Genomic DNA, 17,182 nt, shown 5'->3' with positions numbered 1-17,182 from the left:
TCAACCACAGGAAAAATTATGGGACAAGGGTGAATTCACATCCTTTCAAAGAGCTCTATCGCCCAATTCATTCTGCCTTTTTCAGCACAATTGGGATTTTCACAGCATATCACATTCCTGTGCCTGAATAGCTCCATTTCCAAAACAAGATGTTAACAGCATAGACAAAGAACTCCAACAAGTACATAAACGCAAGACTTTGCTTTTTTCAACCACTGTTCAAATATCAGCTACACTCTCTTGCCAAGCGTATGAAAATATCAAAGAAAAGGCATCTCTTTAAGGAAAGTATTAAGTCTTAGTATTCTTATTGCATCGTTTAGATAAGCCATTCACAATATTTTTTTCAATTGTAATTTGACATGCTCCACACCATGTTCATTACTAGATGAACTGTACTATTGAAAACAACACAAGGAGAGCAAATACTACATTCCAAAAACAAAGGCAGTGTAGCAATAAAAATGTGCAGATTTATGTTAGATCCACTGTAAAAATATCTCTAGGCGAATCACAAACTGTTATAGCATCCTCAATATTTCCCACTGCTATTGTCTTCTTTTACTGGGGGAGAAGGAAAAAAAAAAACCAAACCCAGAAGCCGTGACTCAAAATGGAAGTTCAGTAATTATTTACAGCCCAGTATGTAATCGGCAAAATGACTGGCAAAGTTCTTAGCACATCAACTCAGATGTAAGCAAGGCATTCCTTCCCCGCGGTAGGCGGCCCCATGTCAAGCAGCTATGTGCTATAACTTGTCCTGTGCTACCTGTTCAAAGGGAACTATGCAAGAATATTTCAAGCTCTGACAGATACCACTTTGTGCAAAAACATCCACAGGAGTATTACAAAAAAAGACAGCACTGATGTTTCAGCAACCCCTGTGTCAAGAAAGGTGCTCTCCTGCATTTTTATTGACATGTGAGAAGCGGATGATCATTCCTTGTACAATCAGTGCTAGTACTGCTGATACTGCTTCTCCACTGGCCCCAGGCTCCTTTCCATGCTTTTTATCAAACTATTATTTAAGACTTTGCACCCTCCTTTCTCACAGATGGGACTGAAAATGGAAAATTTCACAGATTATTTGGCATCTCTGAGACAACAAAAAGTACCCAAAAACTCAAAACGCAAGTAAAAAAACCCCCTATCGTTTGTAGCATTTCATTACTGCAGAATTAACAAGTGATAAAGTGTTTTGTCCTTTCTGTCAGTAAATATTTAAGAAGATCTTAAGGACGCTTAAATTTATTATCTGAAAGGATTCAGGACAGAGTCATTCCTGCCTACAGCTGGAAGTGGAATATTTAAGATTGGGTCCATGTATAAAAAAAACTTTTCAAGTAAAAACATGTTTTCTCTGCTAAGCAGAACACCACATGCATCTTTCCACATTCTTTTAAACAACAGTCTCACAACCAGGTTTCATAATAATAGCTAATTTTATCTTCTGGGCTAAAACCTCCTTTTTTTATATCTGCTTTACAGAAAGCAGAAGTTTCAAGAGTTCCTGCAAGCAAGTTTAAACCAACTCCAGTAAAAACACAGCAGCTCACACATACACAGATATTTAGTCAGATTTCTATTCTGCTAAACAAGATCTTAATGCACACCAAGAATAGGAGTGTATTTTTAGTCAGTTCTACATGTGAAAGACAAAAATGGGATGTCAGAACACCAGAGAAAGAAGAAAGAAAAGCCTACACCCAATACATCCAAAGTATATCTGATCTTTTCCTTTATATTCCTCAATTACTTTTTATGGTTCTTGTAACTTCTACATTACAGGCTGAAAGCAATATTAGAAAACATTATTTTTCTTGTAACGTATAAAATCAAAAAAGAAAGGCCAAGTACCCACACAGTCTTGGCATTTACTGAGTCTACTCTTCACCACTTGCAGCCAAGACTGCAAATTTACTCAGGTCCTAAAACAATCTTCATTTTGAGAAGGATACAGAGGATTTCTCACAGCATCACCCCAGAGGACCGAAAACCCACCTGTCTGCCCTCCAACATCAGGTACAGTTTTCTCTTTTTTGAACACAAGGTCTAAAGTATCACTTTTCTACAGAACTTGAGGTTCATTTTAGAAATAATAACTTCCTTCCTACAACTTTCTAAATGTAAAAGGGTCATAAATGTATTAAGTACACACTTCCCAAATCTGCAAGGGGATATCTTGGCCTCTGATTTTCTACAGTTTTGCCAACCAGCAATACAGTAAAACCAATGAAAAACACAAACCAGCCAATTTGCATCTGTCCTTTTAAATACTCTCCAGTACGGTGGAACAGTTAAAACACATGCCAATTTTCAATGCTGCCAGCTGGGAGTTAGGAGTGACAGCAGAGGCAAGAAGCACAGTTACTCAAAGAGGCAGGAAGAGCTCAAAGCAGAGGTCCTTGCTGAGCAGCCCTCCCCATTTCCTCCTTGCACAGGCTCAATCTGTTCCTGGCATGGACTCTTCCATATTTGTTTTTATTAAGCACCACTTGCACAGCACGAAACGGTTCGGAGAGACACAATCCTGTGAAAAGAACGAGGCAGTTTCACTAGCCCGTCCTGTAAAACATGTATTTGCCAACGTGGCCTGTAGAACATACATATGACATAGACTCAAGATAAGTAATGTTATTTCTATAATTAAAACATCTTCCCTAAGTGGCTCTATAAACCCTGTTTATTTTGATTGGACTCTGGTCTCAAAAGACAAGTTATATTACTGTTTGCCAAGAAATACACAGAAATCTCTTCATCACCGTTCCGTGAAACAAACTAATGGCAAGTGTAATTTGACCCTTTGACATATACACCAAAGCCAAATTCACACGCTTTCTGAAAGGTGTGTTTAAGATTCAAATATCCTTTCTAATACTGTCCAGTTACTAAAATGTTTATCACGTGTAAAGTGCCTTGTCCATAACATATAAATGCAAAAAGCACTACTAAGAAGGAAGAAAAGGATAGAGCATATGAAGAAATTAAACAGCCACTGTTTTTCTCCTTGTTCCTCTTCCCCATCCCCAAGAGACATTATAAGATTCAGAGGTCAAGTATTTATCACATTTGTTCTATCTTAGGCAAAGCAATGGACAAAAAGCACAAGTACCAGAGAAGCACCCAAAAATGGGATCACAAAAGGTAGCAGAAGAACAAAAGCCTAGAAAAATGAAATGAGCTGTAGCTTTAAGTTATTCATCAAGATCTTAAATCTTCCTTTCATTAATCTTGAAAAACAAGAAAACACCAAAAGCTTCTAAAGTATTTACATTAGGATCTTTATATACGCCTAGTTAGTATAGTTACAAGGACCATTGCAATATCTAAACAAATATGAGTTTTAGAAAAAGTTTCCTATAGGAATGTTAATATTCTCAAACATATTCAAGATTTCTAATTTTTGTTAAAGATTAAGTAACTCATCTACTCCCACAAAAGACTTAATGTTTTAGGTGGTAAAACCCACCTAAAGCAGGTTGCTGAGCAAGCTGATTATATCCATGTCATTTAAGACTGGATATGTAAAAAAGGTGTGGAAAACACTTGATTTTTTGCAGTACTCCTATGTTACTGTAAAACAAATTTTTACTTAACTTTTGATGAAACTGAATATAACATAAATCTTAGGATGTTCTGTCTTTAAAATAAAAAAAAAAAGAAGAAGAAAAAGCTGCTGGTAGCAATAACAGTCTAATCTTGAGCTACTGAAACATCAGCTATTTCTTGAAAGGTCTATTGTTCCAAGAAGAAAGCTACCTTACTGTCCCAGGGTCACAGAAGTGAAGGGTACTGACCTGTCTCATTCTGAAATTCTCTTCAATTGACTTACAGGGCTGATTCTGCCTATGCTGGTATCAGCTAAAGACAAGTCATCCAACCCCAACAATGTAACCCCCAAGAGTAATCATAACTTCACAGAAGTCACAGCAAATTTCCCACTGATTGCAGGCAGGTTTCACCTTCTTATCTTCAACCCTATTTTCAGCTGTGGGAAACACACCCCCTATTAAAAAAAAAAGAAAAAACCCAACAAAACTCTGTAGCCTCCCTTGCTTCCCCCAAGGCCATTACACAAAGTATGGTTCCAAAAATCTTAACATGTGTGCACATGACATGTCTAGAGGTCATTTCAGTAGTTTGCAGTGTCAATTATTCTTTCACGAATATCATGAACAGAAAACTACTATGACTACATTAGGAATAGCAGTTAATTATTCTATATCTACACTTTTAAAACCCTCCTGGCACAGACATTATATGGCAGCTGTTGAACGGAGTAATGCAGCAGCCTTTTCTTAAAGCAAGATGCTTAGTTTACTTCAAAGGTAAATAAACTTATGTCTCCTGCTGCCATGTAAAATGAGTTGTTCATAAGTAAATGATTTTGTATCTTCCTAGCAAAGTAGAAAACGGCCCTCTGTTCTCCACTTCTCTGTTCAGCAAAATCTATTACTTGCCAAACTTCAGTATGGACTGACAGCTCATACTGCTAGCAAACCAACTTCTCGACAACAAAATAACTGCTGCTACCTTAACAGCAACCTTTTACAGAACATCAATACACAGGTTTTGCATGTTTTCCTCTCTCATGCCCCTACTTCCAAGCAGAATATCAAATGTGATTACAGCTATTAAACATTCCAACTGAAGTACAATCATTTAGCAGTAACAAAAATACATTTTATTTGGCATAGTACATTGATGATTCTTACATGCTTTCTATACAAATGTAGACTGCCATTTACTCCAGAATGGATGTAAAAATTAGCATTTACAGAACATCAGTACATGCTAATTGAACAGATAAAAATGTTGACCTTGTCTCATTTCCAAGCTGTCTCTCATCAGCTGGAGGATCAGTTCTTTCTCCTTTTCAACCTACATTTTTTCTGTACAGTTTCAAAGAAATGATAGAAGCTACTGAAATGTTTCTATTTACCATAATAATGAAATCCCACTACTTTAGGGATTTTCTTTGGTAAACAATCTCAGATGACCAGTATTAAGATGAAGAGCTAAGCTACCATAAAGACCCCAAACTTATGTCAAATTTGATTCCACGATTATCTGTAATCTGTGCTCACCTCCCTCTATAGAGTGAATTACATTCAATAGAAGGGATAATTCTAAAGGAGACAATACAATATAAAGCCTTATCCTGCCATGAACTGAAGTAGTGGCCTTTTTTCAATTTAGTCAATGAGGCTTAGTATACCAAAAAGAAAGAATCATGCTAAACATTTTCCTACAGTCTGCACAAACAAAGTATTTAGCATTTTCCTAAATCTGAAGTTGAAAAATTCCTTTTTTTTTTTACATGACAAAAAGCAGCAACTTTTCTTTGCAATTATTAACACTTGACCATCTAAAGATCCATTCTTAAAGAGGACCTTACAAGGAAGACAAATAACTGTGACTTATCATCCCTTTTTCTGATTCTTAAAAGGAAGTATTCAAGCTTTACGCTCTCCAGGAAGTATTACCTTTTATTTTTTTTGTCTGCGAGTTTATAGCAGTTCACCAGGACAGCAGACACATCATTCAAAGTTTTACCAAGGAATTATTTGAATTCAAAGTATTTATGTGTTTTAATAGAAGAGGAAGTTGCAAAAATATTAACCTTCAAGAGTTTCAACCTTTCTGCTTTTCAGGAATTACTAAAAAGAGTCCTTAATCTACTAGTGAGAGCTTCAAACAAATGCCCAGAGGGGGGAAAAAAAAGCAAAACAAAATAAACAAAACAAACACACACAAAATAAAACACAAATACAACAAAACAAAAAACAATCCCCCAAAAAATCTAAAGCAAATCAAACAAAAATCTGGAAAAAACATACTTCTGAAGCACACGCTGATCAAAGGTGTTTCACGTGTGTATACGAAATGCGTCTATCAATCTTTAAGAAAAAGCAACACATCTCAATGTTTTGTCCTCTGCTGGTTGTTTCTGAGATTCAATCATATTGATTCATTCTCTGTTCTTGCAAAATAAATAGGCTAAGAAATCAAAACGCTGCTTATTTTCTGTGTCTGCTAAGAAATAAAAACGCTGCCTATTTTCTGTGTCTGCTCCCTTAACCAATGCTAATATCAACTGTGCTAAAAGCTGCTTAGGAACACAAAAAACTGCAATCTGTTCACTATTCTCTAGCTGGTGAGGGCAATTACACACATAGAAGACAAGAAATGCATCACTTGACTAGTATTCGCTGTATGTATGCACTGCATTTTAAGTTAGTGGTTCAGAGCAGAACATGGCAGAAAGCCTCACTTTCTTGCCACTCTTCAGTCTTCCAGAACTTAAATTATTTCAGAAAGTAACACGTACATAACCAGACATCCAGTGGTAAACACATTTGTATTTGCTAGCTTTAAAACCCTACCCGCCAAACCAAGAGCCAATTGATTTCCTTGGCATAAATTCAACCTTTCAAATCCGGGACATTACCCAATATGACCAATGTAAACCCCTTCCTAAATGAGGTAATCACGTTGGTGCTTCTATAGTTCTGGTTGACTTGCAGTTTCCATTACAATAAATCCTTGCTGCATACTCCCAAAGGTTTTGCAACTTCTCTGCCCCTTTAAAAAGAAGTTACTCTAACTTGAAATCTGCCACATAAGACTTTAATAAAAAAGCACAGCTCAGTTTCTTTAATCCTTAAAATAATCTGTACGTTAAAGAACGAAAAAATAATTCTCCATATATTTATAGTTCCACTCTTAAAAAGGTATAAGTACACTGACAACGTGTATTTTTTTTACATTCCCGATGAGCAGAAATCAAAAATGTTAAAGGGACGAGTTATTAGTACTCTCTCATCTATAGTGTGTCTAGAGAAAAAAGGACGGAAAGAACAGACCGGTGTAACTGGCATAGTGCCTTGAGCCTGCTTGCAGTAAGAGAACTGCACAGTCAGTATGGAAACAGAGTACTGAAATTCTCAATTTTAAACAGCTATTAGGAATGACTATTGTACATATCCATGAAACTAACTTTCATAAAGAATTTACTATGCATCATAGCAACATGATCATATTTACACAATAAGTTGTTGTTCCAGTCCATCAAGCAGACATGGAATTTTAATGCATCCTAAAAAAAAAATCAATTAGGCAATGATCATCTGACTAAATAGGCACATCACACCATTCAATTTTTTCAAATGTATTCATAAAACCAAGCCTTCAGACTTTTCTGAAAACTTTGAAAACCTATACATGGGTATTTCAGGGAGGTGATTTTTACATATAATGAAAGTCGGCACAAAATAAAGTATTACATACTATTAACATGAAAAAGCAACACCATTAGACAACGGCAGAGAAAACTTATTTTAATAGGTACTCTGAGGTATTTTTAATTGCAGCAAAAATGTTTTTACAAAGTACCAGAAGGTTTTCCTACAGCATCAGAACTACAGTACAGAAACATTTTGCCAGTGTAGTCTAAACAAAGCCAGAAACTGATTAGGGCATCATCACTTGCTTGTTTGAAGTCCAAAAGGAGTGAGGGGAGAAAAAGAAGTTAAATGAAACGGAAATCTTTAGAATCAGATCTTATTACTTACACTGTAGTGAAATGTATTGCAAAATTAAGCCTGTAGTTTGCAGGAACTAAGTATCCTTGCACATTAGGATTTTCAATTTTGATGTTAGCTCTTAATAATTCCAAGAAATATCTAAGAGATTAGAAACAAAGTTAAACCTGAAAGCACGTTTTTTCTGCCTCTTGTCTTTATATACTGCAATCTCCCCCAAAGTACTGGATAGGGAGTGCTAAGAATCCTAAAATTACATTCATCCCATGCAAGCCAGGAGACAGACTACAAGAGATGACAAGATAACAATATTAAAATTCACATGCAAGACCAACATTATAAAACCATGGGATGCAAACACTGGCTTTGTTGCAACTTGCATTTCAATCAAGTTGAAAAGTAACAACACAGGCACAGGTCAACTTGCTCCCCGTTTTCCCTTGTCTCCTTCCCCTCCTCTCCCCCTGTAAGAGGGTAGGAAAGAGATGAATATCCAAAAGTTTCCTAACAACATAAAAGTCTCTTTGTAAGTAATTAATTCACCATAAATATTTATGCATACTGACAAAAGAGACATAAGCTGTCAAGTCTGCAATCCTATAAATTAAGTATATGACTCTTTTAGTAACACTTTCCTTTTTTATACTTCCCTTTATATACAGGTGCAGAATAATTTGATTTTCAATCTCCTACACCATTAAGACAATTTTACCCAAATCAGTTCAAATGCTTTATATATTTATTAGACTCACGCTGGGTTAACTGGACATGCCCTTAGAAGTTTGACAACAAGTTTGTCGCAACAAGCCATCATCCATATCCACATGATAAATCTGGATCTCTGTTGTCAAGCATTGGAGGAGAGAAAACCCTGGATTACCACGAGCTTCATCAGTTTTACCTCTCTTTCCTACATGCATACATATATATCTCAATGCCTTTATCTTTAGTGAGTCATGCAAAAAGACCGTCTGCATTTCAAATTTTGCCCCTTATATAAGGCTTGGTGTTTTGCTCTGAGGCTCATTATTGATAATTCCTGAGAAATGAGTTCTAAGCTCAAACGCTTAGCAGATCTGGTTTCTCACTTCACAGCATCCCTTTGCAGTCATGTCACAGAACACATCCCATACTTTCCCATATTTAACATCCTGTGATTTCCACACAGCATGTTAAGAATATTTGGGGTTTTACCAGCACCTTCCTGTTTGGCATCAAGCATGCCAGACCAAACAGCAGTTTTAAGAGAAAGTCTGCAGCTTTACATTAGACGCTACCTTAACAGGTCAGCAGACTATGCCTGACACCCATGCTGCAGATATGCTGAATGACTGCAGCTGAAAACTTTTCATCTTTTTCACCCTCTTTAATCTCTACTGCTTATGCCAGAGGCCTCCCTTCCCACAAGCAAGCTCTTCCACCTCTGGGCTGCAGTCCGGAACACAGTATTCTCTGCTGCAATATGACATAGATCAGCTACCTACATCTAGGCAATTATCTTCAGTTTTACCATTTCCATTAATTTTAGCAGGATCTTTAGGGTGTTGTTTTTCATCTTTATTTCTTCATTTGCAGCATCCAGCAGCAGAGCCTGCAAGTTAGAATCTGTCAAGTGCCATAGTTCTAACCTCAAGCCACAACACTCACTGACAGAGAGCCAGACTTAACATCTCAAGGCCTTCTTCAAAATTCAAAAATCTTCAGTCTGCCTGGTCGTTTCATCCAAGGAACAGAACTGACGCCCTTGGCTATCTTTGCGCAACGGCAGAGTATAACTTAACAGTGAGAACAACCTCTCCCATTTATGTTTCCTACTCGTCCTACAGTGTAGCACTTTCACCCTCACAGTCCATCTGCCCAATGCTCTCTCTGCACAACACTTAAATCTGAGCATTGCATAAGGCCCAGAATTTTTTAACTGATCAAGTTTTCAGAAGTGGCTTGTGCTTTTGACAGATTCAATGTGACACTGTAAAGGACTCAAATTTCCAGAAAGTGCTGAGATTCATCTTCTGAAACTTCTGTCAATATTATTTATTTCATTTATATATATATATTATATCTAGAAGAAAGTGTAATGCTACACAGCAAATTTTAACAAGTGTAGCTAGGCTCTCCTTATTTAATATTCATGTCACAGGAGTAAAACTCCAGCCAGGAATCAAAATGTGGCATCCTGTGCCAAAGACAACTTACCACTCAGCTGGTAAGTTGGCAATTCAATTTACAAACCTGCATTCCTGCATTTTAATCCTTTGTAGAAAGGTGGTAATATATGAGCAATATGAAAAGAACTGGATTCAGATCATTAGAGGTTCACAAACCAAACACACGAAGCTTTGGAGGCTGTCCAAAACAAAATCATGCCTAGGTGGTGATGTCCGTTCAATAAAAATTCAATGTCATAATTATCCTCTCACTTTTTCCCCAAAGAGCATTAGTGCTCAGATCTGTGCTGCTGCTCAGCCAATTACATTAATGCTGTGAGAAGACGGATAGGGCCGGCAGCCAATCGCTGTGCCAGGTCACTGCCTGCTGACGGGTAATTTACAATTATCAAGCAATTAGCAAATGAAGTGAAAATTCACCACTCATCTCCACATAACGTAGAATAATTCATTTTAAAATTAAAAATATGGTTTAATAACTTCATTTTGGATACAGCTACAGAGAGAAAAATAAAGCCTCCTTTTTTCAATTTCTCCTCCTTTTACAACCGACAAAATGCTCTGCTCTCGAAATCTATCAACCAAATACATTGTTTGATGTTTCTAAACTAAACAGTCCCTTCCTTATAAGTAAGTATCTACTTAACAACAGAAAAGAAGAAAAATGAAGACTGCTGATAACAGCACAATCCACTCAGCTATGTTTGAAACTGCTATTTCATTAACTGTCCCGACATCCTATCCTGGTGAATGGATGACAGTAAAAATTACCCAGGCACCTGTCTTTGAGGCAGTTCCAAATTCTCTTTTCTTCTTTACATTTAATAACAAATGACATAAAATAAAGCTAATCTGCAACTAGTCAGTTGCAGAAAACAAATGTTCTTTCCCATTGATAATTATTACACCACTGTGCTCATGAAAAAGCTCCCATTGCCTACACTCATGTTCCTAATTTATTTTTTTAAATTCGAATAACTTCTTGATAACCTTGGTTCATTCCCCCTCTAGAAAACTACTGTATCTCCCTGAATATACAGTATGAACATTGGAATTGAACTTTAAAGGCACGGAAAAAGGCAGAAAAGGTCGCCATCAGCAATGACATTCAAGTAGATAAAAGGAGGTTCTTACATTTCTATGTCTTTTGATATTAAAAAACAATATTCTGGCTTTAAAGACTTGGTAAAGAAAAAAAAATAGGAAAAACTACAGGTTTCTGTCGAAAGAAGAGAGAAAAAACTCAGAACGCAACAACAAACATCTGATACAAATACATAACATTTGTGTATGCACTGGACAATACTGGTCTTCCTGCTCTGATGTCAGCTCTAGGTTTTCATCTTACATTTCAAATATCTAAGCCAGAGATTTAAAAAACACAACAACAACAAAAATACAAGGCTAAATAATGAAGAAAAGAAAAGAAAAGAAAAGAAAAGAAAAGAAAAGAAAAGAAAAGAAAAGAAAAGAAAAGAAAAGAAAAGAAAAGAAAAGAAAAGAAAAGAAAAGAAAAGAAAAGAAAAGAAAAGAAAAGAAAAGAAAAGAAAAGAAAAGAAAAGAAAAGAAAAGAAAAGAAAAGAAAAGAAAAGAAAAGAAAAGAAAAGAAAAGAAAAGAAAAGAAAAGAAAAGAAAAGAAAAGAAAAGAAAAGAAAAGAAAAGAAAAGAAAAGAAAAGAAAAGAAAAGAAAAGAGGGACTGATAGTGTTTGACAGGATTTCAGATAACATTCATGCTGTCAACAGATTTGCTTTAACAACAATCCTTCACCCTCCTTCTGCAGGAGGAACGCTCATTTATGATATTTTTTTTTCCTCCTGTATTACCACCACGACAGAAAGGAAGAGGAGAGGCAGAAGGGAAACCAAAGCAACACAAAAAAATCCTCCACAAACCTGTTGCTGTGGATACTGCATTCCTCCCATGGCTGCTGGGGCCCGGCCCTGCATTCCCACGGGGTAGCGCTGGGCGCCTGGAGGGCCGTAGGACTGCCCAGGGTAGGGGCTGCTCTGCTGTGCCTGAGAGTGAGGATTATTGGGCAAGCCGTACAGCTGAGGTCTCTTCATGACCATTGGATCCATTGGACTGCCCTGTTGTCAAACACAAGCAAAAGTACACTTTAAGACAGGGAAAGAAAAAGGCCAGAATAGTCATGAATACTGTGGGCAAACTACACATGTGTTTCCTCAGTGCTTTATACATCAAACATTGGCTTGACATAAAACGTTAAATACCACACTCTGGGTCTCACATTACTTAGATGAGTCTTTGAATGGTGAGCTTGAAAGTTCCAATGCATCTAAGAAGACAAAAAGTAAGTAAATTTTTCACTGAAACTTACAGTTGTCTCTTGCCTACAGAAAATGCAGAAAAACTACCCTGTAAATTTCCGATGAAGAAATAATTAAGTATACTGTTGTAAACTGATTAGCATCACTGCCTTTAATGTTTAAACATAAATAAAATCTTGTCTATCAAGACAGGCACAAATAGTGGACAAACCATTTAACCTTAAGAAAATGTGTCTTATCTTGAAAAAAAAAAAAGGAAAAGTGTAAAGAAAAGTTTCCAAGAAGTGCAATACATACAAAATGTTATATTTCAGCGCCTTCATATTGCTACTGAATGCATTAGTAAGTTTCCAGATAAAAAGGCAAGTCATAGCCCACATTTCATATGAAAGCGTATTTGGCTCCTTAATAGACCTCAGAAAATCCAAACTGCAATCACTGATGACGAGTGAGGGGAGAGAAAAAGGAGGGAAGATTTATTTTTAGACTTTTTGGCAGCACTTACCAAGCAGTATAACAGTTTCAGGACAGGTGTCAACCATTGTGTGGTATTACTCTCATGTTTTATTACTGAGGACTAACTGAACCAGAAAAAATATCATACTTCATCAAGCGCAGCCCTGTATTGTTAATATGACATCCATTTTTTTAAAATTCCTGAGTGTCAGTGATATTCAGGGAAGAAAGGGGCAAAAAAAAAGGCTTTTAAAAACCTTATCATAGTCTTGTCTTCACAAAAGACAGACATATCCAGCTCCTTCACCCTTCCCTAGGAAAACGAACTACTAATTTTGACAGTCAGTCCACCCTCCCCCCCATCAGGAGCAGGATTCCTTCTGGTACCACATTCTGTACATGCTTTCCTAGAGTGTACTGTTGATCAGTTTCATTTTAAAGGCCTCTATGTAACATGGCTTCTACAACTCCTTTTGGGTTATTATATTCTGATGTAGTAGTTATTTCTAGTAGTTATTGCTACAATAAATTACATTTTCCCCCTCTCATCCCTATTTCTTCTCATCATTGGTGTTTGTACTATTAACACACTATGGCTTTTTTTCCCCTACACACACAAAAAATGTGCTATCCCAAGTAGCCACTGTTTAACTAACACTGGACATTGTTCTCACTCTTTCCTTCCTGCAAGCAAATAAAATCAAACAGCCTCACTTTTTCCCTGGCTCTCTCCAGCTTTACCAATAGCAATTTGCGAGGAATGTCATCCAAGGCATATAAAGTATTCCAAATGTGGACACAGTACACCTGAGGAGGCAGAAATGATAACCTCCTGCTCACACAACACCTCTAGTCACTTCAGCTGAGGACTGCTCTGTTTTGCTAACAGTAAATTGCTTCTAACTTTGGGCAAGTATGACTCAGCAATTTGCACCTTCATCATTTGTCTTCTTCGGGGCCAGATTAGAAGTTTCTATTTTTCATCACTACACGTCTCTGGGTAATTTACTACTTATATTTCCCACTTTTCAAAATCAGTGGTTCCCCAACCACTTCAGGCCACCTGACCCATAACAACATATTATTTTTATTTAGGCCATCATGCACTCTCACCACACTTTTAACTAAAAACAAATACAAAGGTTCAGCAGATACACTAGATATTCCTTCATACAGGATCTCAGGAGACAACTTAAAATTTCCTCCTATAGACCAAGACACTTCATCTATGTTTATTTCTGTGTCTTAATGTTCATTCTGTGCATCACCTGTCATATTCATCTTTCCAAATATAAATCCTTGTTCAAAGCAAGTCTTCACTTTCACAAGATTCCCATGGAGCCTGTTCCTTGACACACTCTTCTGTTTCAGGGTATTATTTCCAGGTCTCAACCCCAATAATATTTACTCAAACTCAGTTTTAATTTGAGTGCAGTATTTTCTGCTCTGCATCCAATACCTAAGTATCATTATAAACAATGCAGACAGCTACACAGTTAAAAGTCTGACACTTTCCATTATTAAGACTACTTTCAGGTGCATATAAACTTTGCCAAACTTCAAGCATTTAGGCTGAAATTTTCCAGGCCATATGTATGCCTAAGGCTTAAACTTTCTGGAAAATTCAGCAGAAACAGTTCAGTTATGTCTTAGAATGAGGTCACAGAAAAATACATCGTTTATGTTCTTACATAAAACATTTTAAAAACCTCTTGAATACCATGCTTTGGGGCAGAGAATTTTAATTTGCCAGGGTGACGTTGGATGTTTGGAAATGGCAATGTGTGCAACCCTGTCAAGAGCAAGCACCTGAATATCACCAGACCATGAGGAACACAAAAGCACCACAGCCAGACATCATCAGAAGAGTTACGTGGTATACGGAGGCAGCCTCAAATTTGCCAGAGAAAGAGGGACAATGGATTAAAAAAAGCAGTGGAGACATAAGTGGGGCAGGACAAATTGAAGGGAAGAGGCAGAAATTAGGTCAGGAGGTGACATGGATATAGGCCAAATAGTCCTGCTGTCTCTTTGCTTCTTGTCCTCTCCAGGTGAGCTGCTCCTCTCTCCCTCGGGAGAAATCCCTCCACTTCAGAAAGGTGGAGATACTGAATACACAAGAGCTAGGCTGAGAGCAGTAAATATGCCCAGGTACATTACTGGGACAACCTGGAGAGACCCATCATGTCAGTGACACTTCTTTCTTCCTCACCTCAAGGTCTTGGGAAAGAACAAAAAGTAGAACTCTGATACTCTTTAGGATTGGAGAAGACAGACCCAGTGAGAAATCACATCTCAGTCCCATGCACTGGCTGGTCCCTAGAGATGGTGGCAACTCACCACTGCTATTCCTGACTCCCATCAGATCAGATCCCAACCATCTGTGCAGCACAACTAATGGTGAAAACATCTACCAGTGAGTCAACTAGCTGTCAACATATTTCTTCAAGGCAAAACAAAACCAAATAGCTACCTCTTCCCCAGGTTTAAGAAACTTTATTATTTCAGGAGTTATGAGCTGTTGGGATTACATTTGCCCTTGCAACATTAAATGTGTCTCTTTCACAGAAATAACTGTATCAGTCTTTAAACACGGGGTCACACTTCTGTCCTCACCGGCAGAGGATAAGCCTGCTCCAGGGATCAGTCAAGAACAGTGCAGCAAAGAGGCTATTATGTGCTGCAGGACTGAATGGTTCACTTACCATGTGGGTAGTGAACAAAGCAGAAGATGGTCTTACCATTAAGTCAGCTGTATGCTGCTCAGGCATCTACTCCTGCATTTGCCACAGTTTTTCACCAAAACAAAAAACCAAAAATATCAAAATCTACCAGTTTAATGCATCTCTCATTTTCTGACTTGAAATCATGGGATTTATATTGCAAGAAATGTTACATTATCTACAAGTGCAACTACTTTTTAATTCAATGAGAGATGTGTTTTGAAAGTGTTTTCAGAAGCTTTATGTTTCACGGTAACATTAACCTACAGTCCATTCAAACCTCCTACAAATTTTGCACCTGTAAAAATGAAAAAACAAAAATAGTCTCTTCATCAGAGAAGTGATTTTAGAATTTAATAAGACTGTGATCAATACCATCAAAAACTCTCTAACAAAGGAACAAATTTTGCCTTTGAACAGTGTATGGTGAGAACAACCTGACACCATACACTTAATAGACAGAAAAAACAGCTGCTCATCAAGCAGTGTCCCCCATACAGTGAAGGTAAAAAATTATAACTTTTTCCAAATTTAACGTTTACACAGTTTTCAGTTTTAGCATTCTTTTAAACTTTGAGTTTCATTTTTCGTCTTTCAACCACAACATTTTGAAAAGTTATTTAGAAAGAGCTGCTAGTCAAGAAATATATCTTACAATATTATCTCAATGTTCTTTTAACATTTCTTAAGTTCAAATATTTCCTTTAACATTGGTTCCAACAGTTTTCAGAGACAACTTTTGGGTGGCATGATGATTATGACGAGTACCAGCCTCTTCCTATTGCAGGGATCAACAACCAATCCCTCCAAACCTGCTCTCTAACATTTACCAAAAATGACTGCATTGCTGTAACTGCATAGCATTCTTCTAAAATCCAGTGGGTACGTATGACCATGAATGGATGATGTGTGTATCTTCATATCTTCTGTGCCTTTGCTTAGTTCTATTACATGCTGTACTGCAAAGTTTTAACTACTTTTAAAATTTTACTTTAGGGTCATTGCAGACATCAATATCCATGTTTCTCTTCCTTCACAGAGGCTCCAATTTTTTCCCAATATACACACTACCTTTTAACCAATTTAGCTAGTGTTTGCTCATGCTATTTGTTACTGCCATATTCTGCCAGAAAGCCTAAATGTATTGTGCCTTTTGCTTCTGATTCCACACCTCCTCTTCAACTTGCTGCATTTCATTTAAACTTTGTGTACATCTGCAGTTCCTCAAAATACCCCAGTCTTGTTCTTTGCTTCAGTCCACAGTAATATTGTAACTTATAACTCGTTTATTATAGTGCCTGTCTTATGTCAGTATCAGATTCATTTGCACATGCATTATCATGTTTTGTAAGAACAGAGCATTTCATAAGAGTCTTCGCTTATTATGTGCCTTGTGAGCGCATTAAAACACCCAACGGCAGGTTTGGTAATGATTTCAATCTGGCCGAGGTTTCATTCCTAGTCTTTAGACTGACAGTCCAGCCATTAAAGGTAGGACACAGAAAAGCCTACACTTCCTACAAACAGTAACTGACATTTTTCTGCTCCTTTTCTTAGTCTTTCATGTAAAATACTACAGAAACTCTGCATTCCTGCTATAAGCAGAAGTGGCAAAATTAATATTCTACACCCACTTGTGAACTCAGTATCACCACCACTTCTGTTCTCCTTCTAACTGTAACAATCAAAGAAGTCACTTCACATTGAAGTACCCAGAGATTCAATTTTACCTTTTCTGAAGTGAGAGAAGAAAAACTATACCATTCTCTCTCATAACTTTACCAGCGTACTCCCAGATACTTTGTCTCCACTGAGATCTGAGCCAAGGTATGCAGAAGATTAACTTGAGCAGCACTCTGACCAAGATGTATCAGCTCTTCCTTTTGGGACGTTACTCATGTCATGTATGCATTATATATGTATATACACATTATTAAGTTATCAATGAACGTTTCACTTCTAACAATAAAGTCTGTGTTCATAAATGTCATTCAAATAAAA

At 37.1% G+C, this 17,182-nt stretch overlaps 1 protein-coding gene across 3 annotated transcripts in view; it reads right to left on the bottom strand.

Moving 5' to 3' along the window:
• ARID1B (AT-rich interaction domain 1B) overlaps positions 1-17,182 on the bottom strand; it is a 333,941-nt gene that overhangs the window by 289,492 nt on the left and 27,267 nt on the right. For all 3 annotated transcript variants that reach the window (XM_061989024.1, XM_061989022.1, XM_061989023.1), the window contains exon 3: positions 11,607-11,801. In XM_061989024.1, the coding sequence (XP_061845008.1) occupies positions 11,607-11,801 (195 nt within the window). The remainder of the gene's footprint in view (positions 1-11,606; positions 11,802-17,182) is intronic.

This window comes from Colius striatus, chromosome 2 (assembly GCF_028858725.1).
Source record: "Colius striatus isolate bColStr4 chromosome 2, bColStr4.1.hap1, whole genome shotgun sequence".
NCBI lineage: Eukaryota > Metazoa > Chordata > Aves > Coliiformes > Coliidae > Colius > Colius striatus.
This window is presented reverse-complemented; position numbering and strand designations above follow the sequence as displayed.